The following is a 25,353-nucleotide window of genomic DNA, read 5'->3' on the forward strand; positions in this document are numbered from 1 at the left end:
GCTTCTCCAGCCTCCGTGTATCAAACGAGCTCCAGCCCCACGGCCTGCTGAAAGTTCTGGAAAGCAGCCAGGCTCCTCGGTGCCCCAGAGCCACGGCACCTGGAACACCGTCCCTTTGTTCTTCACCTGCTGCCCCCTTTCTATCTTGCAGCTTCTCCAACTGGCCTTCCCCGGCCACCCTGTCCAAAGCTCTCTCCCCCTGTTCCTCTGTGTACAGCCCCACACAACTTCTGACCCTCGGAATATTTGCGTCTGGACACTGGCCCCCACTTCCACCACCTCCCCATTATCCCCCAACAGGCCGGCGGCCACGTCTCTCTCGTCCACCAGCAAGCACTGTGTATCCAGCTCAGACCAGATCGCCAGGAACATTTGTTAACTATTGCAAATCGGTCACAAGGATTAAAGATGCTGTCTGCGTGTGAGGAGGTAATAGTCGAGTTAGCTAGGGAAAACTGAAATGTGAGCAGCGTGTTGCCACAAATAAAAAGAAGAAAGAATTTGGAACTTCTCCTGGAACAGAAATCTCTTCATCCAGGGGAACTCCTCTCTCATACATTCAAGAAATCAGAGCCCAGGGTGGTTGCGCAGCCTGCCCAGGATCACACAGCTGGTTAACGTAAGAGCGGGGACCGAAGGCCAGGTCTCCCGGCTACAGCCCTGCTGCTCCCTCGTCATTTACAAAAGCTATGGAAACCATCTATGTGTGCCACACGCACACGAGCCTGGAGCAACCTTGGTAAGTTGTAGTCCGATGAGAGGGAGGTCTAGAAATATCAAGCGAATTTTCAGGATGTAATTCTGCATCAATTCTGATTTTCCCTACCCGGTGATAATGCAGAAGGCCATTGGTAACCTCTGGCAGACAGGGGAGATCACCAACTAACGTAAGTTGGCACAACCGGATCTGCCTTGAGGCTCAGCTGCCTCAGCGCCAGGCAAAACCGTATTCTTATTTCCATTTTGAAAAACACATTCCCCTCCCACACTTGTTAAATGCGTATTCGTTACGTGATGCGATTCGTTTGATGTTTATAAACGAGTCCCGTTGGGCTATTTTGCCAAAGGCCCTCAGTTTGAATGGATGTACGTCATGACCTCGCGACTCAACGCAACTACTCCGAAACCTGAGAAGTACAGGAAAATGGTTTCTCGTAAATATCCTGCCAAGTGAGCGTTGTGTGGTTTCTTACCTTCAGAAGCGCAGCTCTCAATACCCAGCACAGAAAGGGCCCCACGGGGCAGCCCTCACCTACCTGCAAGGGCGCTTGTAACACACGGGCTTAGAGGCCATGCCATCGTCCTGGACTAATTTTCTCAGAATTGTAATGAGCCCCTGAGATCCATTTTTCAGATGACTGGATCGCAAGTGAATAATACAATTGATGTTGAATAGTCTCCAAGTACCGGCTTTCTTGAATTCACCTCAAAAGCACACTTCCTCGACAACGCACTTGTTAACGAGAGCTTTCCACTCACTCATGGATCTTTTGTTTTGCACCCCCGAGAGCTAGCTTATCTCAGAAGGACCCCACCGTGGGTACTTACAGGTTCTCCTGAGGCGAAGCGTTCTGGAGGTGCCTGCCTTGCTTCTACAAAAACCAACACACAAAACACCCCACTCCCACACAGATGGCGAGGAGAGCATACGTACCTTCTGTGACAATGGTTGGCGGTTGTAAGACAATGCGCCTTTGGGCCACGCCAACAATGTACAGCAGTAATTGCTCCTGGAGGTCCCCAAAGCTACGGAATTCCGGGACAGTAAACACCAAGTTGTCACTGGTAGCTATGTGCTGAAGCTCTGCCCTGGAGGCGGCCTGGGTTCCGAGGCCAAACGAGAACACGCTAGCCTGTTTCAGTGCTATGACCCCGTCGCGGATCTCGTCACTAGAAGGCCCGGCGCTTATGAGGACCAGCACCTGGGGAACCCCTTCCTCCACTCGGCTGCCCCCTGCCCGGGTGAAGTGGTTCTCCACCACGAAATCCAGGGCCAGGCCGATATTGGCCAGCTCCCCACCAGTGAACGCAAGAGCTTTCACTGCATCCAGAACCTGCACCTTGGTGGAGTAGGTGTCCAAGGAGAACATGGTTCTGGGCTCATCGCTATACTGGACCACCCCCACTCGGATCTGCTGAGTTCCAACCGCGAGTCTCTCAAGGAGATTTACAAGGAAGTCGCGAATGACTGCAAAATGGACACTTCCGGTGTTGTTTGATCCATCAATAAGGAAAATAATGTCAGCAGAGTCTTGTGCTTTAAAAGAAAGAAATGCAAAAAATGTGAAAGCGTTAGAACAAGTGACCACATGCATTGTTCAGTGTTCTGACATGTTTCTTTGGAAACCAATAAGAAACACGAAATACAGACAAACAAAACACATGTTGATTAAGGAATGTGAAATTCTCTTTTAGTTCTGCATTCTGAATGGATAAGAGGCAACTCCTCGCGAACAGTGGCGTAAAATAGGAACATTTATATCAAATGTTCATTGGTACCGTCTTTGTAGTTACAATTCAAAACATCATATTCACTTTTCCGGGGGAAGAATCATGAGTACGTGTTCTAGAAATTTCTACTAAATTTGGAGGGAAATGTTGTTACGTGGAATTGTGCGTTACCATACCTACAGGAGGTCCAAACATGATTTCTAATTTTTGGATGTTTCTCTCGTAATCCTCAAGTGCTTATAGGAATTTTCTTTGCCCAAATCCACAGCTACGAAACAGAAGCCCAGAGTCAGGGTTTGGTGACTTATCATCCCAGCATGTTGAACACCTGATTCCTGGAATGACTACTGTTTCTTCTCTTTAAAAACCAAGATGGCGGCCTGCACGCAACTTTGTGAATTTGAAAGGAAGAACTCAAGCTACGCTTCAAGTTTTAATCTTAAAAATATCTGATAAATGTTTGGTTTGATCTTCTCTTCTCATACGATATTGAGTTGCGTGGAACTCACATGCAGATCTGGGATTAGGCTAGATGTTTTGTTCACATACTTTTGCTATTGCCTCTGTATTCAATCACATAATGCAGAACAATGTTAAGCAGAGTGATATGAAACCAGTCATGACATAATTATCCAACCTTATTTTTATGACGTCCTAAACTGACTGCCTCTAATAAACCCTGGATCAGAATTAGTTCTGGGGTTATACAGATGGACAAAAAAACGGGGACCTTGGCCTCTTTCCTCCTTACAATGGCAAACTAGAAACTTCCATTCCACTATGGAAAATGGGGACTTCACAGAAGCATTGGGTAAGGAGTAGCAATTAATAATCTATAAACCTGAGTGAAATATTTCAAAGGCTCCACTGGAAAATTTAAATTGGACTGATTTAAAACTAGAGGAAAAGAAAAATTACTCTGGTGAATGTTTTTTAATAACTTAAGTGTGTGTTAGGAACCGGAAAAGACTGTATGTGAGCATATGTGATATTCATACCCTGAGATTTTAGAGAGCTATATTTGGGATATAATCACAACACTGTATGTAAGACCATGAGTTCTGATCTTTCTCATGACAGTGAACATTTTATGTTTAAAATTAATTTTTCCTTGTGCCAGAAAAAGTTGCTCCCATTTTTACGTGGAAACAGGATACAAATCTTATCTCATAAAATTAAAGAATTCTGCTACAGTGAAACTATGTTCTTACTCAAGTTCCCTCATATGAAAGCTGAGCCAGAGGTTGCCTAAATCAGAAGAACTCTTCCTCCCCTCACACACAATCCCTGACAACGTTCTTGCAGGTGAATCCCTTGCACAGGGAAAGATAATAACTTGGAAACATGAGGGTTAATGAGAAGGATAATTTTTTGCTACAGTAATTAAGATCTTGTGTTTTTAGTAAGTGTCACACAAAAGTATGAAATAAGAGTGGGCCTTTGCTAGGAATCCCAACGCATTTGCTTTTTCTTTAGCCAAAACATAAGATTCCTGAAGGATCTTTGGCAGGGCGCAGTGCCATAGAAATGGCCCGCATCATCATATGAGCCATAGGCTCTGTCCATCACACCACTGTATCCCTCAACCTCTCCCAGGCGTGAACCAATGACCCTGAGAGACCGTAAAAGATGTGCATACCAATAAAAGAAGGATTAGCTAGGAGCCTAGGGTCCTCAGGAAGAGAGAAACGATAACCTAATACATAGGATGACACATTCCTTATTCGTTTATTAATTTTTAATTAATTTATTACATTATCTTTTTTGGTTGCAATTTATAATAGTGTACAAATTAAGAGAAACCCTGTGGGAAAACCCTTGACCCTTTCTCCTCCTAAAGGCTGAACTGCAGCAGGTCATAGAAAAATGTTGGATAATTTGTCATCACTGAAAAAACAACATTGTCCTCTTACGCACACAATGATGGGACACACATTGGCATGCTGTGTTATCCAGGTGAGCTGAAGCCTCAAACAGACACAAGAGCTGTGGGTTCTTGTGTACAGCAAGGCGTACCGATGACCAGTTTTAAGTCTAAGGATAATCAGCTCTAACTAAAATTTACAACGTGAAGTTGCCTGGTTTTCTGCTTTCGTGGCTCACGTATCACACACACCCTTCTGTGGCATTTTCCATAGAAAACTTTCACCGTGTCCATGGAAAAGTCAGGCTCCTTCAACACTGTTGGAAACATTCTTTTCTGGAGCACACTGATGTGGGCACAATGCCTTCCTCAGCTCGTGGGATGCTTCCTTTTTTTTTTTTTTTTTTTAAGAAAAATTAAAGAGATCATATGTGTGTTTCCTCTGCAAACACAAAACTGTAGATTGATTTCGTGAGTGCTTTAAATGTTCATCTTTTGCAAAGAAGAGAAGGCTCACACTGAAATCCTCACCGAATACAGACCACTTTGGGCTTTCACTTCAGAGCACAGCTCTTGCATTTTAGTGATGTGCATTTATAAAAGGATGACAAAGAGATTTTTAAAGAACACCACCTTCAGAGACTGATTATGTGAGTAGAGTTCATTTAGAACAGGGGGGACCATTAACGTTTTATACACAACATAGATTTCGGTCAAGAACACTCTATGGGGAAGAGTTACCCAGCGGACAGGTAATGGGAAGAAATGGCCCTAACTCACTAGCAATCTCTAGAATGCCCTCTGGAAGCAGAGGATTATTATTATTTTACGTTTATGCTGTGGAACATGCAATGGTACGTGATACCGGAGGAATTGCAGAGTGAAGTTAATCAGAAAAAAGACAACATAAACGGATTAATTTTCCACCGCGGAGCTGCTAGTGGCTTGGACACTAGAAGACAGAGATGCTTTCTTGGCATAAAAACAAAGGTTTTTTTTCATCTGTGTGGAAACGTACCATGTTGAAAGGCTCAGTTAGCATTCATGTAAGAATACGATTGTTCATTTAAACATAAAAGCAAAGTCGTCCGCTCTTTTCCCTCACTTGGCCAAAACAGCAATAAAGAAAAGATGTCCTGTGTCTCCACTGACCCCTTCACCCTTCTGACATGGATCACTTATCATCCCTATATTCAGAAATGTGATGATCGGTGAAAAGTCAGTATAGGCAGCCTCACAGCATCCCCTTGTTCCCCGGAGATTTTGGTTTGGGATGCTCTGGGGGGCGGGGGGGGTCCCACCTTCTTCTCCTATAATCTGGCAGGATCAACACATGTATCATGAAACACGGGTGAGGCATGTCACTTGTAGCACAGAACGCTTTTGGGGTTAAACGGGAAGAATCCAGACTGTCACCCGCTCCTCTGTCAGAAGCAGAGCCGCTGGCAGGACATTAGCATTCCCACCACTGTCAGAGTTGAAATCATGGGCAACCACTGGGCGGACCATTTTATGAACAGCCTCCCGAAACGCCTTGTGGGTGGTTAGTTCTGAAACCCTTCTCCCATCCAAGCTCTGCCTGCCCAGGACAACTGGTTCCTTCTCCTGACCTCTAGTCATATTGTTCCCTAACCCCTGCTTTCTGAATCTGTTACAAAAACCTGACGTCCATACCGTTCACCTACAATTCCCCCGTTATCCTGATTGCAGTCCAGAAAGCCCTCCCTTTCTCCAGACTCCACGTGCCCCTTCTGTCTTTCCACAAGCCCCTCCCGTGTGGCCCTTTAGATTGACCGATTTAGGGGCGCCTGGGGGGCTCAGTCGGTTAAGCGTCCCACTTCGGCACAGGTCATGATCGCGTGGTCCGTGGGTTCAAACCCCACGTCGGGCTCTGTGCTGGCAGCTCGGAGTCTGGAGCCCACTTCGGGTTCCGTGTCTCCCTCTCTCTCCGCCCCACCCCAGCTCGTGCTCTCTGTCTCTCAAAAATAAATAGGCATTAAAAAGTTAGATTGGCCAATTTATGTCTCAAAATCCCCAGTCTTGCTTCTCCCTGCCCCATCCAACATGTCACCCTGCCTCCCGCCTCCTGTTTTTGAGCCCTCTGGGGGACAACCACTTTTGAAAGCGTAGGAGAAAAGCGGGCTGTGAATCCCGCTCCTGTGATCACCTCCTGGGGCTGGTGCGGAGGCTGCCTGTCCCCTCCACCCCCTTGCATTCAGACAATCACCCGCCTCCCCAGCTAAGCGCGCTGAAGGGACCTCCAGCTTTCCTTGGGTTTCCCTTATATCCCACTCAGCCTGCAGCCACACGGCACACCTGTGCTCCTCTCCAGAGACTTTAACGTCTATGTGGCTAACCTTCCTGAGCACCGGCCTCCCAGGTCCCCAGCGGCCCCCTGTCCACCGTGCCCTACGCACGTGAGGGCCACCCCGTGAGCATCTCACAAAACTACTGCACCCCCATGATGTGCCCTTGGTCTCCCTCCATACGCTGTGGTGGCAGCGTCCCCCAGGTCCCATGACCAGCGGTCTCTAGGACTCCTCCCCCTCCCGGCCCCCATGAGCTCGCCCCCCTCCTCCCCACCGGGCAGGACCCCCTCGTGGGCTGCTGCAGGAACTCACTTGCCACCATTCTGGATTTCCTTCCCAAGAAGATCCTCCTGCCCCTCCATCTCTCTCTCTTTGCAAGCCCTGCCGTGCGTTCACAACACAGTGCTCTCTCTCCAGGACACGGGTTCTCTGTCCCAATAACAGATGGGAGGGATCTTTGTGAGCTGCCCGCCTGGCCACGCTTCCTTGGCTTCCTTGGCTAAGGATCACAGAAGTCCCTCCCGTGGGGTCATAATATGAGAATGGGGTTTTTTAGAGTTAAAATCTAACTGTTTCTGGGTGCCTGGGTGGCTCAGTCAATTAAGCGTCCGACTCTTGGTTTCGACTCAGGTCATGATCTCACAGTCGTGAGTTCAAGCCCCACATCGGACTCTGTGTGAACAGTGCAGAGCCTGCTTGGGATTCTCTCTCTCCTTCTCTCTCTCTCTCTCTGCCCTTCCCCTGCTCGATTTCTCTCTCTCTCTCTCTCTCTCTCTCTCTCTCTCAAAACAAGTCAACTTAAAAAAAAACTTTTTTAAATAAAATAAAATTTAATTGTTTCAGAAAACACCATCCTGGATGCAGGTGAAAGTGCTACCTTAGAAGGAGGCGACACAGCGTGGTCAAACCTTTGTTTTTACACCTGTGAACAGCCATCTCTTCCCGGTCCCGCCCCACCGACCCACCCCCCCCCCCGTCTTTTAGCCACAGTGTTGCTCTAATGCCAGCAGTTGCCAAGCTTATCTCCAAAGAACAGCGAGGCAGGCAGCAGCTTGGCAATGGTGCCATTACCTGTGATGTCTTTAAGGGTCTCTGTGCCTCCAGCCCCTTCTGGAGCCACGGATGACTGCACACAGGACACTAAGCTTCCTACTATGTCGTGAAGTGAGGTAAAATTCTCTAGGTTGAACACATGCATATTGAGCGGTTCGCTCGCTATTTCTCTTAACGCTCCTTCATCTGAATCCTCAACTCCAATTGCAAACACGTTAACATCAGCAGACTTAAGTTCCGCTGAAGGCAGAGCAAGGCCGTCGTCCGAGTGTCCACTGGTCAACACTACAATAACCTGAGGGACTCCGTCACTGGCCCGGCTTCCAGCAGCCTCAGTGAGGTGATTCTGCATTACGTATTCTAATCCTTTTCCAGTCTGATTGCTTCCCCCAATATAAGACATGTTGGAAATGTGGGAGAGGACTTCTTGATTAGTACGGTACGTATTTAACAGGAACTCGGTATGTGGGTTGCCGTTGAACTGGACCAGAGCAAAATGGAAATCATTTTCTCCCACAGCTAAAGATTTTATAACATCATATAGAAACTCTCGAACAAGTTGGAAATGTTCCTTTCCAATGCTCCAAGAGGAATCCACTAGAAATATTATATCGGCAGCGGCACCATTTTTGACATCTTTAAAAAAAGACATTGGTTTAGATTTTTCTCCTGTTCAGCAATTACTTCCTATCGGCGCAAAGCCTTCCTAACCTAACTCAGCTTACGCTGTGCTGTTAACTGAGTGGCCCACACCTCACTTGCACTACGGGCAGGCGGGAGGACTTTACCTGAGGGGCAGGGACCTGGGCACAGGGACAGCTGTTGGTCAGCAACCCTTGGTCCAACTTCCATATGCAATGAACCCCATCCATGAACCAGTAGCAGGCTCCAGAATGGGGGAGAAAACATTCCCTGGCATGTCTTTTAACTCAAGCGTGATTCTCTGTGACAGTTTGAGCCCCGACACCCACCTGATGAGACCAGGCTACTCCATCAGAGATAACCAACCGCCATTTTAAAAATTCCTTCTTCATTTTTGGCTCTGAAACGGGGCCTCGAGAAGAAGGAACAGTGAAAATGACCGCTTTACGTTAACTAGCGTCCGATGCTTGGCGTACTTTGCCAGAAAAATACACATGGCAAGTATGTCTTCCTTACGTGAAGACTTCAATAACTGGAGAGAAAGGAAAGGTCTCATTGTTCCCAGACTTTTTGGCATGAAGAAAGGCACCCTAACTAGTCACTATATATTTTTCAGGGCCAGAAGAGTCTTTGCAGATGTGGGATATTATTTATCTTTCTCAAAGACAGTGGGAGCAGGAAGCTCAGGGCACCAGGCTGGGGGTGCCCGAGGAGGGCCCTTCTGCAGCTGTGGGCCAGGCTGGCTGTACACAGCCAGCTCCCAGACTCTACTTACCTCAGGCTTCCCTGATGCCCCAAGCAATGCTCCCCTTTCCTTGAGGTGGCATTCGCCTCCCACCATCTAAGGACCACCGCGTCCAGTGGGAGAATCCCTGCCCAAGACCCAACTCTCCAGGCAAAGGAGAGAGAGACTCAAGGCCATCCCTCCAAACTCATAGTGCGTGAAGCATTTCTAAGTTTTCTAAAACTCTGCAAGCAAATTCTTAAGAGGGTTCATTTGGATCTTTTTTTTTTTTTTCATCATTTGGGGAAGTGTTTTTTTTCCAGACTTGATTCTAGATGAAAAATGTCTTTTTGTATCCAGAATTATACAAAGAGGGTGATCTGGGTGTTTTGTTTTCAAGGAAAATAATGCTTACTCTCAATAATTGTCTCATCCTGGTTTCAGGTGCCGTGAGATCAAACCAGGGCCAGGAGTGCAGAAAATCCCTTCATTTTGGTGAAATGTTTGCGACACAAACGTTCTGTTCATACCCAGTGTGAAAACAAACCACTTGCGAACCAACTCCAAGATATCAACCCAAGGGTTAGTAAAAGTAGGCCATCTCTCACTGGATACAGAGCATCTGGAGAAGTCTGTGCATTGAACGAACATCCTGAGACAAAGGGCTCCACCACCCCCTACGTCACATCTAAGTTCTGGCTCAAGCTCACGAGGTCTAAGATCAAAACATCAGAGAGCACCTTCCTCTGAATAAAAGTAAGAAGTGTTTCTGGATCTTACCTGCTTGCTGCTGTTGGGCACGGGTAAGAGAAAAGCCTGAGAGAAAGAGGCAAAAGGTGGCCACCAAGGGCAAATGTCGATGTTTCCTCATTTTGAACGTGTCTAAGCACCAAGTGGGAACCTAAACAAGAAAAGAGGGTGGAGGCAAAATGATCAGTTCTGGTGCTCAGATTACAAACCACTGCACCAAGGATTTAGCCCTTCTACGAAAAGGAGTGCTGACTACACAGTCAGTGAAAATCTTTGAATCCCGTGATGGTACTCCTTTGGTCGTACCTAAAACAAAACCAAACAAAATGGGTAATTAAACCCTCGTTCCTCTCAGACTGAGGCAGGCCACAACAGCATGTCACCCAGAAAATGGCGGAGAAAGAGAGAGGGAGAGAGAGAGAGTCAAGGGTAAAGGTATTTGTGGCCGCAGAAAGTGGTGGGTCTGCGACACCCAGCTTAACTGTAGATGGTGTCTGAAAGAATCCCCCAGGAAATCTTCAGTTCATGGAGAGAATGGGCTTTGCCCAAATCAGAGCGTGTGCCAACACGGCCATGGCCTCTGGGACCACTGCAAATCTTGCCCTCGTTCCTGTTGCTTTTTTTTTTTTTTAATTTTTTCTTAACGTTTTTATTTATTTTTGAGACAGAGATAGAGCATGTGCTGAGCTGTCGGCACAGAGCCCGACGCGGGGCTCGAACTCACGGACTGTGAGATCATGTCACAGTCACGTGACTGTGAGATCACAGACTATGAGCTGAAGTCGATGCTTAACCGACTGAGCCACCCAGGCGCCCCGCTCTTGTTCCCGTTTAGCACTTTTTTCCCAGCAAAATCCTGCTGTGTGCCAACCACCAATCTCAGAATGAAAGAAGCCCAGGGCCGTTGAATTAACAAGCCTGTGAAGCCAGACCTGAGGGCGGGCCGCCTGGTGGCATGGTCTCCCGTCCCCACGCACCAGCTGGTGGCCGCAAGCGTGACTTCCAACCAGCCACGCTCATGTTCAGATGGGCAGATCTTTGCCCCGCAAACAAAACCCTCTCCTCACCCCAAACCAGAAGGCACCCTCCTCTGTCAAAATTCCAATGGCCTTTTTTGTAGAAATCCGGGGGGAAACATCCTAAAATCATTTGGAAGTTCAAAAGAGCCAGAGAGCCACAGTGATCTTGAGAAATTAAGAAAGAAAAATATAGCTGGCGGTATCACGTTTCCTGATTTCAAAACATATTACAAAGCTACGGTAATCACAACAGTATGGTAACAGAATAAATACAGGCGTGTAGGCCGATAGAATAAAACAGAGATGCCAGAAGTAACCCTCACCTCACTTATATGGCCAAATGATCCTTCATAAGGGTGTTCAGGCGACACAGTAAGAAAGAATAGTCTCTTCAACAAATGGTGCTGCGAAAAGTGCATCTCCACATGCAAAAGAACAAAATTAGACGCTTCCCTTATAATACTCACAAAAATGAACTCAAAATGGGGTCAGAGATCGAAATGTAAGACCTGAAACTATAAAACTCCTAGAAGAAAATAGAAAAGTCCGCATGATGGTGGATTTGGCAATGATTTCTTGGATATGACACCAACAGCACAGGCTACAAAAGCAAGAACAGACAAATGGGATTGTAGCAAATGTATAAAACTTCCGTGCGGCAGAGGAAACTACCAACAGAGTGAAAGGGGCAACCTGCAGAATGGGAGAAAATATCCACAAACCGTATATCTGATGAGGGTTCAAATCCAGAGTATATAAAGAACCCCCACGACTCAACAACAACAAAATAATCTGACTTAAAAATGGGAAGAGGGCCGGGGTGCCTCGGGGGCTCTGCGGGTTGAGCGTCTTGACTCTTGATTTCGGCTAAGGCCACAATCCCAGGGTCGTGGGATCCAGCCCCGCGTCAGGCTCTGCGCTGAGCGTGGAACCTGCTTAAGAATCCGTCTCTCCCTCTGCCCCTCCCCCACTCACGTGCGCACGTGTGTGCGCGCGCGCTCTCTCTCTCAAAAAAATACATAAAAATAAATAAATAAAATAAAAATGGGAAAAGGGCTTGAACAGACACCTCTCCAAAGAAGATACACAAATGGCCGTTAAGCATATGAAAAGATACTCAACATCATTAATCACCAGAGAAATGCAAACAAATCAAAACCACGATGAGCTATCACCTCACACCCATTGGAATGATGGCTATGAAAAAAAAATAGTCAACGATCATTATCGATGAGGAGGCAGAAAAATTGGAACCTTTGTGCCCTGTTGGTGGGAATGTAAAACAACGCAGCCACTAGAGAAAACTACACGGAGGTTCCTCAAAAAATCAAAAATAGAATTCCTGTATAAACTAGCAATCTCACTTCTGGGCATATAGCCAAAATAAATGAAACAGGATTGCAAAGAAATACATCAACACCCCAATTCACTGCAGCACAAGTCACAACAGCCAAGCGGTGGAAACAACATGAGTGCCCATCGACGGGTGAATGGATACGGATAAAGACGATGTACGCATACGATGAAATCTCATGCAGCCTTTAAAAAGAAGGGAATCCTGTCATATCCCTACAACGTGGATGAACCCTGAGGACGCTAGGATAAATGAAATGAGCCAGTTCCAAAAAGACACATACCGCGAGACTCCACTTCCGGGACACAGCCAACGATTAGAAACAGGTAACAGGGGCTCCTGGGTGGCTCAGTCGGTTAAGCATCTGACTCTTGTTTCGGCCCAGGGCACGATCTCACAGTTCGTGGGATTGAGCCCCACATCCGGCTCTGTGCTAAGCATGGAGCCTGCTTGGCATTCTCTCTCTCCGTCTACCCCTCTCCCCAGCTTACACTCTGTCTCTCTCTAAACTTAAAAAAAAAAAAAAAAAATCTGATGTAACACTGAGACCTGGTGCGAAAATTATCTCTGCCCTAAGTCCCAGCTGAGCTATGAAATGAGCTCCACCTAAGGCCTAAGCTTTGGCACCTGCTTGACCTTTCTAGCGTGACCTTCCTCTTGCCCCTAGGCACTCCATGGGCCCAGAGATTCTCTTCACAGCTGTCCGCTGTACAAGGCAGGAGCTCTGCCTTCCCCACATTGCTAATGAAGCCAACGTTAAGGACGGTCTGGTATTGTCAATGCTGTCGTACAGAACAACACAACTCACAATAGCAGAGGGAAGTCTGACTGATTAGTGATGCGGCCTTGGCAGAGGACCAATGTCCGGCTGAACTGCTCAGCGAGACGGCGAGGGCCAAGGGGAACAAAGAGACAGCCCCTTATGCAGTCTGCCACCTAAGCACATGGGTGCAGGGGGCACAAAGAAAACCAGAGCTCAGGCCCACGGTCGTGCCTGCCAGGGGTCAGGCCCAGAGGGAGAAGCTGGAGTCCAAATCTTGTGGCCCAGCTGGGAGGAACAGCAAGACACAGAGCGTGGGCCCTAGGCCAGCCTGCCAAAAGTTGGAGGACTCGAGAAAGATAAAACCATAAACAAGAGAGGAGATTCCAAGATCCACTGTGCCTTTGCATTTCCAAGGAAAGTCAACAGAAAGTATCACCTGTGACGAGACCACCCTGTGACTCCAATTCTGAGAGTCTGAAGACATTCTCGGCAGCTAAAATAGAACCACCTGTCGATCCAGCTTTCTCTTGGAAATATATCAACGCTGCCAAGGACATGTTCTAACGATGATCGGAAGGCCAGTCATCAAGAGGACATCTTTCTCTCTTACGAGAAGGTGACAGCGAGTGGTGAGAATGGCAACATTTCAAAGGCACAGCTCAACCACCTTGGCTTGAAACGGTGAACACACATTAGACACGGATTGATACAACCGAGAAGGGCAGTCCCCAGTGCCCAGTGCTTTGGTTCCACGATGTCCCCAAGTCCTAGTTGAGTCCTGGCTGGTGCTCAGGACAGTCCCCACAGGCACTGCTTGGCTGGTCAGTCTGTTTTCTCTACTGAGGATGACCCTCTAACACCGCCCCAGCATCACCGCCTCCGCGCTCTAGAGATCCCTCAAGCCCATGCTCCACCCTGGGAATCTTCCAGATCTTTCCATCCAGCCATACTTTCCCTCCCGCACACTCTGCTAGGCCTATTCCTGAGTTTTGGGGGCAGGGGGAGGAAGTAAATGCAATGTCTGCCATTTGTGTATGTGTGTCCTCAATAAATTGAGAATACACGCTTTAGAACAATGTAAAAGTACATTGCACACATGCTATTCGTGAGTCTCCTGATTACAGCAAACACTGGATTTTCTTATCAGCAGTAAGCATCCTACTAGAAAACTGTTTTGTGGGAAAATTGTCCACACTATTTAAATTTTACTGGATTCTTTCCAAAAATATAAAGTCCTTTCAAAAAAAAAAACCTGTAATATTACAATTGGTCGAGAACTTTTTTTTTTTTTTCAACGTTTATTTATTTTTGGGACAGAGAGAGACAGAGCATGAACGGGGGAGGGGCAGAGAGAGAGGGAGCCACAGAATCGGAAACAGGCTCCAGGCTCTGAGCCATCAGCCCAGAGCCCGATGCGGGGCTCGAACTCCCAGACCGCGAGATCGTGACCTGGCTGAAGTCGGACACTTAACCGACTGCGCCACCCAGGCGCCCCGAGAACTTTTTTTTAAATGTGGGATCCACGGGTCTGTCAACCTCCCACAAATGTGTACAAAACCCAATCTGTGTACATGTAGGATCCACATTCGCATGTGACTCTAAAAGCATCCATTCTACCTCCCCCCTAAAGTGTAAGCAGTACCGTTTCCACAAAAAATTTTGATGCAAATCTTCTGGGGAGTCCAGCTCAATGGTTTGAAAGATTTGATCCATGCACAAGACGCAACATTCTAAGGAGTACTTCTGTTCAAGAATTAGAGCGAGAGAATATCACAGGGCCTCGTTGGAAAGCACTAGACTGTGTAATGCATGCCGAGAAAAACAGGACGTGAGACAAAGATCTGCCCACCCACTGCTGGGTGCTGGACGGGCGAGCCACAGGCCCCTGCAGGCAACCTGGACCCATGGGATGTGTTGTGTGGTCAGCAGTTTGCTAATGGCGTTTTAACCATCTCTGTAACTCACAGGGCCTCACATCTGACTTCTTGGAATCCACCAGTCCTCTCATAGGGTAAACATTGAGTGGGCCCTCTACTGAGAAATTCTAAAATATAATTTTCTCATCTTTGATAAAGCTCGTAACATCTAAATGGAAATGGGATGAAATCTGTAATATCTTCCGGAGGCATTACTTACTTCACCCGTTCTCTAAGGAAAAGGAATTTTAAGTTGGTTGAAAGTGACATGTAAAAATGTTTATTTCCAAGATATTAATCTTTAAGGGTAAGAAGCCCCCTAAACAAAGTGCTACCCAATTGAGACACAAAGTACAGCACATAGGAATTCTCTTTTCCAAAATGTGCCCAGTTACGGAAGAGAAGGGAAGGGAAGGGAAGGGAAGGGAAGGGAAGGGAAGGGAAGGGAAGGGAAGGGAAGGGAAGGGAGGGGAGGGGGGAGGGGAGGGAAGGGTGGGGAGAGGAGGGCAGCGAGGGCAGAAGGGAAAAACTCTTCCCACTCTGGAGACGATGCTTGTGCCACGATAAGGAGTTATCCAAGCTCCGCTCGTGACCGATGAGCTCACGTGGCTTGGCTGAGCTGAATTCCCAGGTGGGAAAACTTTTTCTTGCCATCACGCTTGGGAGCCAGTCTCGTGGCTCAAGTGTTCCTGGCCCAGCTGTTGAATATTTGTTAATATTTTCGTTTGCAATTAAATCTATTCTATTTATCATGCCATGGAGTCCCAATTTTTAAAACTGAAGTTTTTGAAAGACACCAAACGTCGTCTCCCCCGGTGATCACCGAGCTTGCTCATTTCAATGAGGGGGAAGGAGGCAGCCACGCCCTCATTACCCACCCCCCTCTGCGCCAGCCTCTCCCCACCCCCCAGGAAATGGAGACAAGAGAGCACAAGTAAGGTTTACTGTGCGTCTGTCTCACGGTAGGATTTCATGCCCTCCTCCCAATGGCCCAGTGGCTGCTTCCCCCCTACCCTGACCCCATTTTATAGCTGGGAAACTAAAACCAGGCGAGGCAAAGCGATGTGCCCAAGGCCACATGGATGCAACAAGATAGACCCAGAATCCTAACCAAAGTCCACATTTGCAAAGCCCATGGAAAGGACCCCAGGAAACCCGGAGAGACTGAGCCAGGCCTGGCCCAGATCTCAAGGAAACTCCCCATCCCTTTGGGGTCAAAAATAGACTTCTCTGGTAACAGATTCTGTGTCGACAGAATCCATTTGACTGTTGCCATTCTTTTAAATATGAAAAAAAGTCCCAACCGGCTGCTTGAGCCCCTTGGGTTGGGTGGAGTGAGGTGCTCCTTTGGGTCATAGAGTCTGTGTCCAAAGGGCAACAGATTCAATAATAGAATTTCATTAAGTTCTCACTCTCATCTTTCTATTGAGCATTAGTAATTCCTTTTTTCACTCCGCCTCATTCTGAAAAGGATTCCAGGTGCCTTTTTCCTTTGTGTAGCTGCCCATTTGAAACTTAAAAAGATAGCTCTTATTACAAAGATTGCTTTCCCCGGACCTCCAACTTGCAATCGTATTCGGTCATACTCCAAAGACTCTCCCGAGCTATTTAGCAACCCCGTGAAATTAGTTTTCATTAAGTCTACTCAAAAGCTGTTTCATTTTCCATGTCTGAAAGCTTTTTTAAGAAAGAGACACACACATACATGCACACAAGGAAATCATTTTGAAACAAAGGCTTAAATACTTCCAGAGTTCCAGAGGCTCCATTTTGAGGGCATTTATTCCGTCCTCTCCGACTACCGCTTTTTAAAATCAGGCTGGGGCGCCTGGGTGGCGCAGTCGGTTAAGCGTCCGACTTCAGCCAGGTCACAATCTCAGGGTCCGGGTGTTCGAGCCCCGCGTCAGGCTCTGGGCTGATGGCTCGGAGCCTGGAGCCTGTTTCCGATTCTGTGTCTCCCTCTCTCTCTGCCCCTCCCCCGTTCATGCTCTGTCTCTCTCTGTCCCAAAAATAAATAAACGTTAAAAAAAATAAAATAAAATAAAATCAGGCTGGTGCTCCTACCGAGTCCTAGGACTTCTGTTAACTCCTGGTGTCCCGTTTCACAGGGGAGCTACAGCAGTGTAGGATGCGGGGGCGGGAGTGCGTCCTATCTGCTGTGACTCACACTTCAGGAAACCCCAGGGACCTTGAGCTGGCTGCCACCGTGGTTCTCTCTCTTTCCCTTACTCCCCTTCCCTTCTTGCCTGAATCCTGGGAAAGGAGTCCCCATCCTTGTCCCCAGGGAGAAAACTGAAAGGATTCATTAGGTTCCCAGAGAAGGAAGAGGATAGAATTTACTATATGCCTGCCATTTGAAAGAGCTTTGGGGGATCCTCAAGCGATTTGGAGAACACTAAGAAGGCCCCTCTAACTCAGGAGGTGGTTTTTTTTCACTGTTTATTTTACAACCTCTTAAACCTCTTCTTTCCATTCTATGAAAAAGCACCAGAGAAGAGAATTATCAGCCACGCATCCACGTCTGCAAACAATTATCTGGTTGACCCAGGCTCTGAACATGTTTCCTGTGATAGCAAAATTTTAACTCTTCTGATTATGTATTTTGGCCTGGCCTCACTGCCACCCACAGTGTCCTTGCCAGACGCTGAAGAGCCAACTCAAGATCTTTGATGTTTGGCCCCTTCTGGCAAAATCAAGTAAAACAATACCCGTTCCACAGCTCCTGTGTTTAAACAGAGCAAGACAGGGATGCCTGGGTGGCTCAGTCGGCTGGGCGACCAGCTTCAGCTCCAGGTCACGATCTCATGGTTCACGGGTTCGAGGCCCGCGTCGGGCTCTGTGCTGACAGCTCGGAGCCTGGAGCCTGCTTCAGACTCTGTGTCTCCCTCTCTCTCTGCCCCTCCCCCACTCGTTCTCTGTCTCTCAAAAATAAACTTGAAAAAATATTTAAAGAATTCTAAACAGAGCAAGAAAGGAAGCGGGAGGGGGTTTGGACATCCCCTTGCAAGCAGCCTCCTCCCTCATGGAGGTCACATGCAAGCATGTGCTGAGCGCCCTCAGGGTTCACGTCCTTCCCCCCCTAAAGGCAGCTTGAAGATCCTTCAGATTAGGTGCCAGATACTTGGAAATGTATTTGAAGACATATTCCTAGGGTTCAAGGCAATAACCGTGAAGCAGAAGGTTCTACATCTGCTGTAGATGGGAGAGCTAGGCACCACCATGCACACATAGAAGGCAGCCAGACGAGACTTCTCCATTTATACTGCTAATTATAAACATTGAGCAGAGACTAGGTTGGATTTAACATTAAGGAAGAGAATGCCTTAGAAATTGCTTCAGAAGAAATTGTGCAAACACCCATCTCATTCCAGCCCCGTGAAGCATGGTGCCGGGTTCCATCCGCCTCTTCCCTTCTTGGCCACGGACTTTTGGGGCTACTGGCCTCTCCAAACCCATGGCGTTCCGTTGCTGGGTTATTCCAAGTGGCTAAAGCGCTCTCAGATTGAAAGGAAAAGTTCAACATTGTTTGTTTTCTACTCCGACTCACGATCAAGTCTAGAAGAGAAAGTCACTTAAAATAGACTTTTTAAAACCTTAAGCTGAAGACGTCTGATATGACATCCTCAACACCAGATTTAGTGTAAGAGCCTGGAAAACTCCTACTTCCTTTCCTCTCTATCAGTAATGATCAGCTGATCTCTCCAGGCTCACTTATCTTAGGCGTGAAATAAGGCTAACTGCTGATGCTCTGACAGACAAGGTTCGGAGACTATTTCCTCTCCTCTGTTTCCCTGGGCGGGACCAGTGATGGGGATCCTGCTGCCCCCACGAGAAACACAGAGTCCCCCAGGGACACATTGGGCAATCTGTGGGCCTCAGCTGAGCTGGCGCTTGCTCTGGCGGCTGGCCCCGGGCTGCTGAATCAACTGATGAAGATTCCAGAAGAGAAAAACCAGTTTCCTGGAATGGCTTCCCTTGAGACCTGAGTCATCTCCAGCTGTTGTTCGATTTTTAATTTTCAAATTAAACTCACCCGGGGGGCTCTTCCGTCCAGCGGCCAACTCTCGATGCTCTGGGTCCATGAAAACTAAATGTACAGCACACACTGGGGAAATGTTACCGAACCATTTCCTACTGTGCTTTCCCCCGGCCGCTGTTAACCCGCAAATGTTTCCCGGTTATTTCCTGAGTCTTCGAATTCAGGAGGACGGCAGGGATTATGCTATGCTAGACGCAGCCAGACCCCTCCAAAAGATTAATAATTTGCCTTTGGGAAAGGGTTTGGCAGGACTTTACATGTTTGTCTTACTTTTCTCCTCTCCTTTTTCTTTCCAGATTTTTTTTAAAGTAACAATTACCCCTCTGCCAACTAAACTTGTGACAATATGCTACTCCACGGAAGACAGGTCAATGGGAAGAAGTGCCTTTCTTCACATGATGTTCTAGAATATTCTCTAACAACTTTTACTCCCTGGATATTCCTGGTCCCGGACACCTGCTGACGGGCGTGCATCACCATGGGCAGGGGCGCCCAGAAATTCTGATTTCACTCTACTATTAGCACTGTGACCTCAGACCAGTAATTCACCTCTCTGTGCCCCATTCCTTCATCTGAAATATCAAGGGTGTGGCGAAAGTATCCACCAAGGTGGTAATTTTTTGATATTTATTTATTTTTTAATTTTTTTATGTTTTTATTTTATTTTCGAGAGAGACAGAGTGCGAGCGGGGGAGGGACAGAGAGAGAAGGAGACACAGAATCTGAAGCAGGCTCCAGGCTCCAGGCTCTGAGCTGTTGGCACAGAGCCCGACGCAGGGCTCGAACTCATGGACTGTGCGATCATGACCTGAGCCGAAGTCGGGTGCTTAACCTACTGAGCCACCCAGAGGCCCAATTTTATGATATTTAAAATAGCCCAATGGCAATCACATATTTGCCAACCAGAGGGCAGGGTCTATGTCTCAGTCACCCTTGTGCCCTCCCTCAACCCCAAAGCTCCATGCCATGAGCACAGCAAGGCTTATCCAGCTTGAATGAATAGGAGAACACATGGACAGAGTACAAGGTTAGGGTCCTCCTCTCAAAGCTGGGATCCTGTCCTTCGGGATCCTAACAGTGGATAGCTCGGCAAACGAGAAGTCTGAGAGTCAATAATATGTTTTTTTTTTTTATTAACCAAGATTTAAAATGGGACGTTCAGGGGCGCCTGGGTGGCGCAGTCGGTTAAGCGTCCGACTTCAGCCAGGTCACGATCTCGCGGTCCGTGAGTTCGAGCCCCGCGTCGGGCTCTGGGCTGATGGCTCAGAGCCTGGAGCCTGCTTCCCATTCTGTGTCTCCCTCTCTCTCTGCCCCTTCCCCGTTCATGCTCTGTCTCTCTCTGTCCCAAAAATAAATAAAAAACGTTGAAAAAAAAAATTTAAAATGGGACGTTCATAATTATCGTAGTCTGTGTGCATTTTTTAAAATATGTTCAAACAAGTCACCCTTTGGGGGGAAGCAGCAAAAGGCGGATAATGAGAAGTCTGAGAGTTACTGGATCAGTTTACTACCTTAACATTATTACTGCCTGTTTTACGTTCAAAAATTCTATGTGGACACATTAAGGCATGAACATGCAAATTCACTTGGGTTCTGAAACAACTTACTGTTAATTTAAACTTTTCTTAGGAGATGTGGGTAAAATGTTTCCTTTGTAAGTTCTTATATGGTTAGTGCCCTTGTAATGAAATTATTTTAGAGTACAGAATGCCTCGTTTCAACGCATAATCTCACTTCAATACCTGAGCACAGAAAAAAAATAAAATAAAATTCTAAATTTATATCTACTTCAGGTATTACGGGCACATTTAAAAATATACGTGTTTAAACAGTGTAAAGTTACCCATGAACCCTGTTGAGATGTCTATCAACCTTTGCAAACCCAGAAACCCCACCCTGAAGGACTCCCACCCCTTGCGAGATTTTTCTGGGGCTTGGAAAGATACACCGCCCTCTAGAGGAAAGAAAACCACACTGCATTTTCAGGAAAGGCTACACCCGGGTGAATGTGCTAAGCCAGAATTTCGTCTTCCTCCCAGAACAGACCCAGGAGACCAGAAGGTGTTAAAAACTGTGCTTCCAAAGATTAACATCATGAAGAGGACCCCCCCCTTTGTCAATCAGGACACAGTGTGTGCTGAGTGTGAGGTGTCGGGGGCCATTGCCCATGCTGCAGAGAGAGCCAAGAGCATCTTTTCTTTAAAGCATAGAACCTTCCAGAATTTTCACACTGGAAAGACAGAAGCCATGTCTGGAAGTGTGGGGAATGAAGAGAACCGTCCTTGTCTTGCTCAAAGCTGTCTGAATGTACAGGAACTTTTTGATGCTTCCCTGCTTTAAAATTTGAATTAAGTAAGGCTTTCGTTTCCTCGGCTAGAGCTACTAATAGGATTTTTTTTTTTTTTTTAATGTCAGGTCACGCCTCCGGCAGTGGATGTTTACGCAGCCGTGGCACATAAACCCTAAGGGACTGCCTCACCGTGTCCCACTCAGATGGGGAAACAGCCTGGGATTCTTCTCCAAAAGATAACAGATCCCCAGGTTGTTCCAAAGAGAACAGTGACAAAACCAATGGTCAAACACAAGTGTGGGCTGAGGCCATCAGCATGCCTTGCAAGACGGTCTCACAGGGCAGAATTTGTGGCTTGTCGGTGACTTTTAAACCCTAAATGTGGAATTTCACATAACAGTGGCGGGTGGTACAGGCTGCTGGGAAGGGACCATACTTCATCCAGTTGTCCAAACACGCTGAGCAAGCTCCCAGGGCGGGAACCCTCTCCGACTCTCAAAAGGGACAGAAGACTGGTTTCAAGCTGGCATACAGCGGTGGCCTCTGTGGCCTCCTAACCCCAAACTACAGTCGGAGGGGGAGCCTCGTAGGAATCAATCACTGATCATCGATTAGAGATGTTTCCTCCTGCTTTATCACCAGTGACGTGTTAGGTTCTAAGCAACAAAAAAGGACAAAAGGGGCTCCTGAGGACAGAGTCAAATGTATGAATGCTAAACACTTTGTTATAAAGGGAGGTGCAGAAAGAAAAGACCTTTCTGTTCAGAAAGATTTGGTATCAAACAGGTCCTTACGACCCCTCGTTTGGACATTTGCCATACAGGCCATCAGCGGACAGCCACGGCATGGTGGAGAGGGGCACACTTCCTCCCAGGAAATGGAAGAGCCTGGGCCACAGGCTAACCATCTAGAGGTTTCCGCGGCCCTGGAGGGTGGGGCGGCCACACCCTCCAATTCCCCCCTAAGAAAAAAGCAGGACGACCACACCTCCCCACCTCGCTGTGTGCCATCCCCTCCCAGGCCTTGCTCTCCACCCAGTGTCTTCTTAATGGCCATCTCCCTGCTGGAGTAGGGAAAGAGAAAACTCAGCCTCACGGCAATACAATCCCTTGCCTCCACATAGATGGTCAAGATCACACGGCCATTCCTATATGTAGAGTTCCTACAAAAGCCCCTCACCTCCCCATCCCTTCACCCTCAGCAACGAGCCCACATTAAGAACCAAGTTCCCACCCCTCTGGGCCCCAGCCCCAGAGGTGACCTGAATGAAGAAGGCCTCCTCAGGCTCTCAGGTCGTACGGCCAATGTCCCTGCCAGCTCCTAGCACCTCCTTCTCCCTCCGCTGGGCTGGGAGAGCCTTAGGGGGCCTAAACCCATTGTCCCATTACTTAGAACAGAACAGGACAGAAGGACACTATCCTCTGGGGAAAACAAATCAAAGAGCCGGTTCCAGTTCAGATGTTAAGTGAGTTTGGGATCCTCCATTGCTCGGACATCTGCTTTCCTGAAATGGTGATGCTTTTACCCACCATCTCAACCACGTACTGGTTCTGTGGCCTCTGCAAGCAATAATTTGGCACCTCAGGGCCCCCGCCCCTGATTCTGCATCTTTAAAACCAGCGGGCCACACCTCAGTGGCTTCCAACCAAGAATCTCTGCCATTACCTTTCGCCCAGCAAAGAACTCAGAAGTTCTGGTACACTGTCCAACAGCCAACTGCTTTCCAATAGAACGCTGGTTAGGAACAAAAAATGTTTGGTTTTTGAAGCCATTTCTGTTCAGGCTTCGCAACTGTTAAGAATGGATGCCCTGGGAGGTTGGGGGATCCCAGGCAGGGGAAAAATCTGCCCACATGAGCTCCAAGCACCTTTGCGGCTCTCGGATCCTACAGCTCTCGTGTGGGGATAGCTGTGTGCAGGGCAAGGAGGGGCGGGCACGGGTCAGCACCCCTGTGCTCCCTCTGGGTGCAGGACACAGCCCTACACTCAGGCCAGTCTGGGTGTCCGGACCAGCCTCTAAGTTTGCTCCTGGGGCTAGGCTGTGAGCTGCTGATTTTTGTTCTACACTCCCCCCACCCCAGACCCAGTATTCCCCTGGGCCTGCCCAGGGACCCCACCCAGGCTTCAACCCCGGCGCACTTTCTAACACACCAGGCTCTTGAAACAGGTCCCCAAAGCTGGCTGGCAGCTCTCAGGAGACACTTTCCATCGTGGGCGAGCGAGGACCCACGTCCCGCCCTCCCGGCCAGGGAACAGGCCTCTGGGCGTCCCAGTCTGGCACCCGCAGCACATGTGGGCACCACGGGCCGGGCCCACGGCCCCAGAGGCCTGCCTTATCCAGTGGGCACGCAGCCCAGACACCAAATGCTTTCTCCTCCTCCGACCTCGACCTCGGCAGCTCCTCTCTGCAACCCCGGAGGGTAAAGACTGCAATAGTGACCTCAGGTTCCTCAAAAGAGGTCGGCCCGGCGGCACCGGCTGGGGAACTCTTGACTCGCCCCGAGCCTGGGCACCAACATCACCCCCGAAGGCCACAGATGTGCTCCACCAGCCCCCGCCCACGCCAGGCCCCGGGCGGAAAGCCCCCCCCCCCACACCCCCAGCTGGGAGAATTCAGAGAGAATCTCCCCAGAGAGCTGCTCAACAGGTAGCTCTTGAATCCTCTAGCCAAGACACGTCTGCTCACAGAGCACTGGGTGCTGTATGGAAACCAATCTGACGATAAATTTCATGCTAAAGATAAATAATTAATTAATTAAATAAAGAAGGGAAAAAACAGAGCAGGTCCCCACCGAGTGCCGTCAAAAACAGACGGCAGCGAGCCCGGCAGGCACCACCACAGTTGGGGGGGGGGGGTGGCGAGAGACAGGCAGAGAAAGCCCGCGGCGCCACCCGACGGCAGCCCAGAGCTCGCGGGCAAGCGGCGGCCCTACCCAAGCTGGAGAAACCCAGGGGCCAGAAAGGCAACTCAGCAGAATCTTCCAGAGACGGAGAAGGCGTCCAGAAAACGGACTCAAGCGAACAGGAGAGCCTCCTGGAGACGATCCCCGGGTTTAAAGCATTTCCTTCTTGCCCGCAGACTCGGGAAAGCAGAGGGGCAATCGCACTCACCCTGAGCGAACCTGAAGACATGTGTGTCCCTGGGCTCCCGCGTTCACTTATGGTCGAATCTGATGCATGTTTCTCCCGCTCACTGTGTCTGCTCTCCTTTCTGCCGGAGAGGGGCTCCGGGCGGAGGAGGAAAAAGCCCTCCGGGTCCTCGCTGGAGGCTGGAGTGCAGGAGAACTCAGCGGCCCTCAGTGGAAGACTGAGCTCCGAACTGGACCCGATCCAGGGATACAGTCAGGGCTCTCTCCAGCTCCTCCTCCTCCCCCTCCTCCTCCCCTCCCCTCCTCCCGACCCCTCCTCTCCCCCTCCCCACCGCAGGGCCTGACCCAACTGTAAATGAAAACCAGACTCTCTGAGCTCTGTTGCTTCTGGCCCCTGCTGCAGGCTGATGTTGCCCTCCCAACGCGGTCTTCACCCTACAAGCCTCTAGCTGGACTCCCACAAACGCCGACTCTTGAAAAGAAATCCACCTCTTGTGCTCGTCACCTTTAGGGCTGGGCCCCTGGTGGCAAAGAGAATGAGTTTTGGAATTTTTTTTTTCTTTCCGTGGGTATCCATGGTTTTCCTGCAGTGTTTTCCAACACCATCTGGAAGGCAAACAGGAAATGCAATCTCCCCTCTCCACCCTCACCACGCCCTCCCGTTTCTCCTTGAAGTTTCTGAATCGGGACTTCTCCTAATAACTTCCCTTTCAAATAGAAAACCCAGCAATCAACATCTCCCCCCACCCCCACCCCGCCTTCTGCTGAGCAAAGCTCTGTTCGCCAGTGAAAAGGCAAGAAAATGGGACGGCTTCTTTTTTAAAAGTTCTTCACATAATGGTTCTGACTCTGCGGCCGATGGTGCCACTCTAGGACACATCCGAGGGGACACGGGGCGCTTTCCTTGCTCAGAGCTGCAAGAAAATTCTTGAGAAACAACTTGCCAGGCTTTGCACATTTCACTACACTTTGATACACATTATCTGGGTTACCCCAACATCACCACCCTCCACCCAGCCGCCCCTTGCACATTTCACTACTCTTTAATACACATTACCTCCGTTATCTCAAACATCACCACCACCCCCCAG

The 25,353-nt window shown here is 48.5% G+C and overlaps 1 protein-coding gene across 8 annotated transcripts in view; it reads right to left on the reverse strand.

Annotated features, from left to right (window-relative positions):
• Positions 1-24,529, reverse strand: part of COL6A3 (collagen type VI alpha 3 chain) — an 81,017-nt gene extending 56,488 nt beyond the window's left edge. For 2 of the 8 annotated variants that reach the window (XM_086720026.1, XM_086720025.1), the window contains exons 1-2: positions 24,285-24,523; positions 9,824-9,944 (exon numbers count right to left, since the gene is read on the reverse strand). In XM_086720026.1, coding sequence (XP_086576152.1) covers positions 9,824-9,944; positions 24,285-24,305 — 142 coding nt within the window. In that variant the 5' untranslated portion in view covers positions 24,306-24,523. Of the gene's footprint in view, positions 1-1,654; positions 2,258-7,695; positions 8,314-9,823; positions 9,945-24,284 lie in introns of all 8 variants that reach the window. The other 6 variants (XM_086720020.1, XM_025912771.2, XM_086720021.1 and 3 more) reach the window with 6 other exon arrangements.
• Between the last annotated feature and the right edge of the window lie 824 nt (positions 24,530-25,353).

The sequence above is a fragment of the Puma concolor genome, chromosome C1 (genome assembly GCF_028749965.1).
Source record: "Puma concolor isolate L17-30 chromosome C1, mPumCon1.1.hap2, whole genome shotgun sequence".
Taxonomy (NCBI): Eukaryota; Metazoa; Chordata; class Mammalia; order Carnivora; family Felidae; genus Puma; species Puma concolor.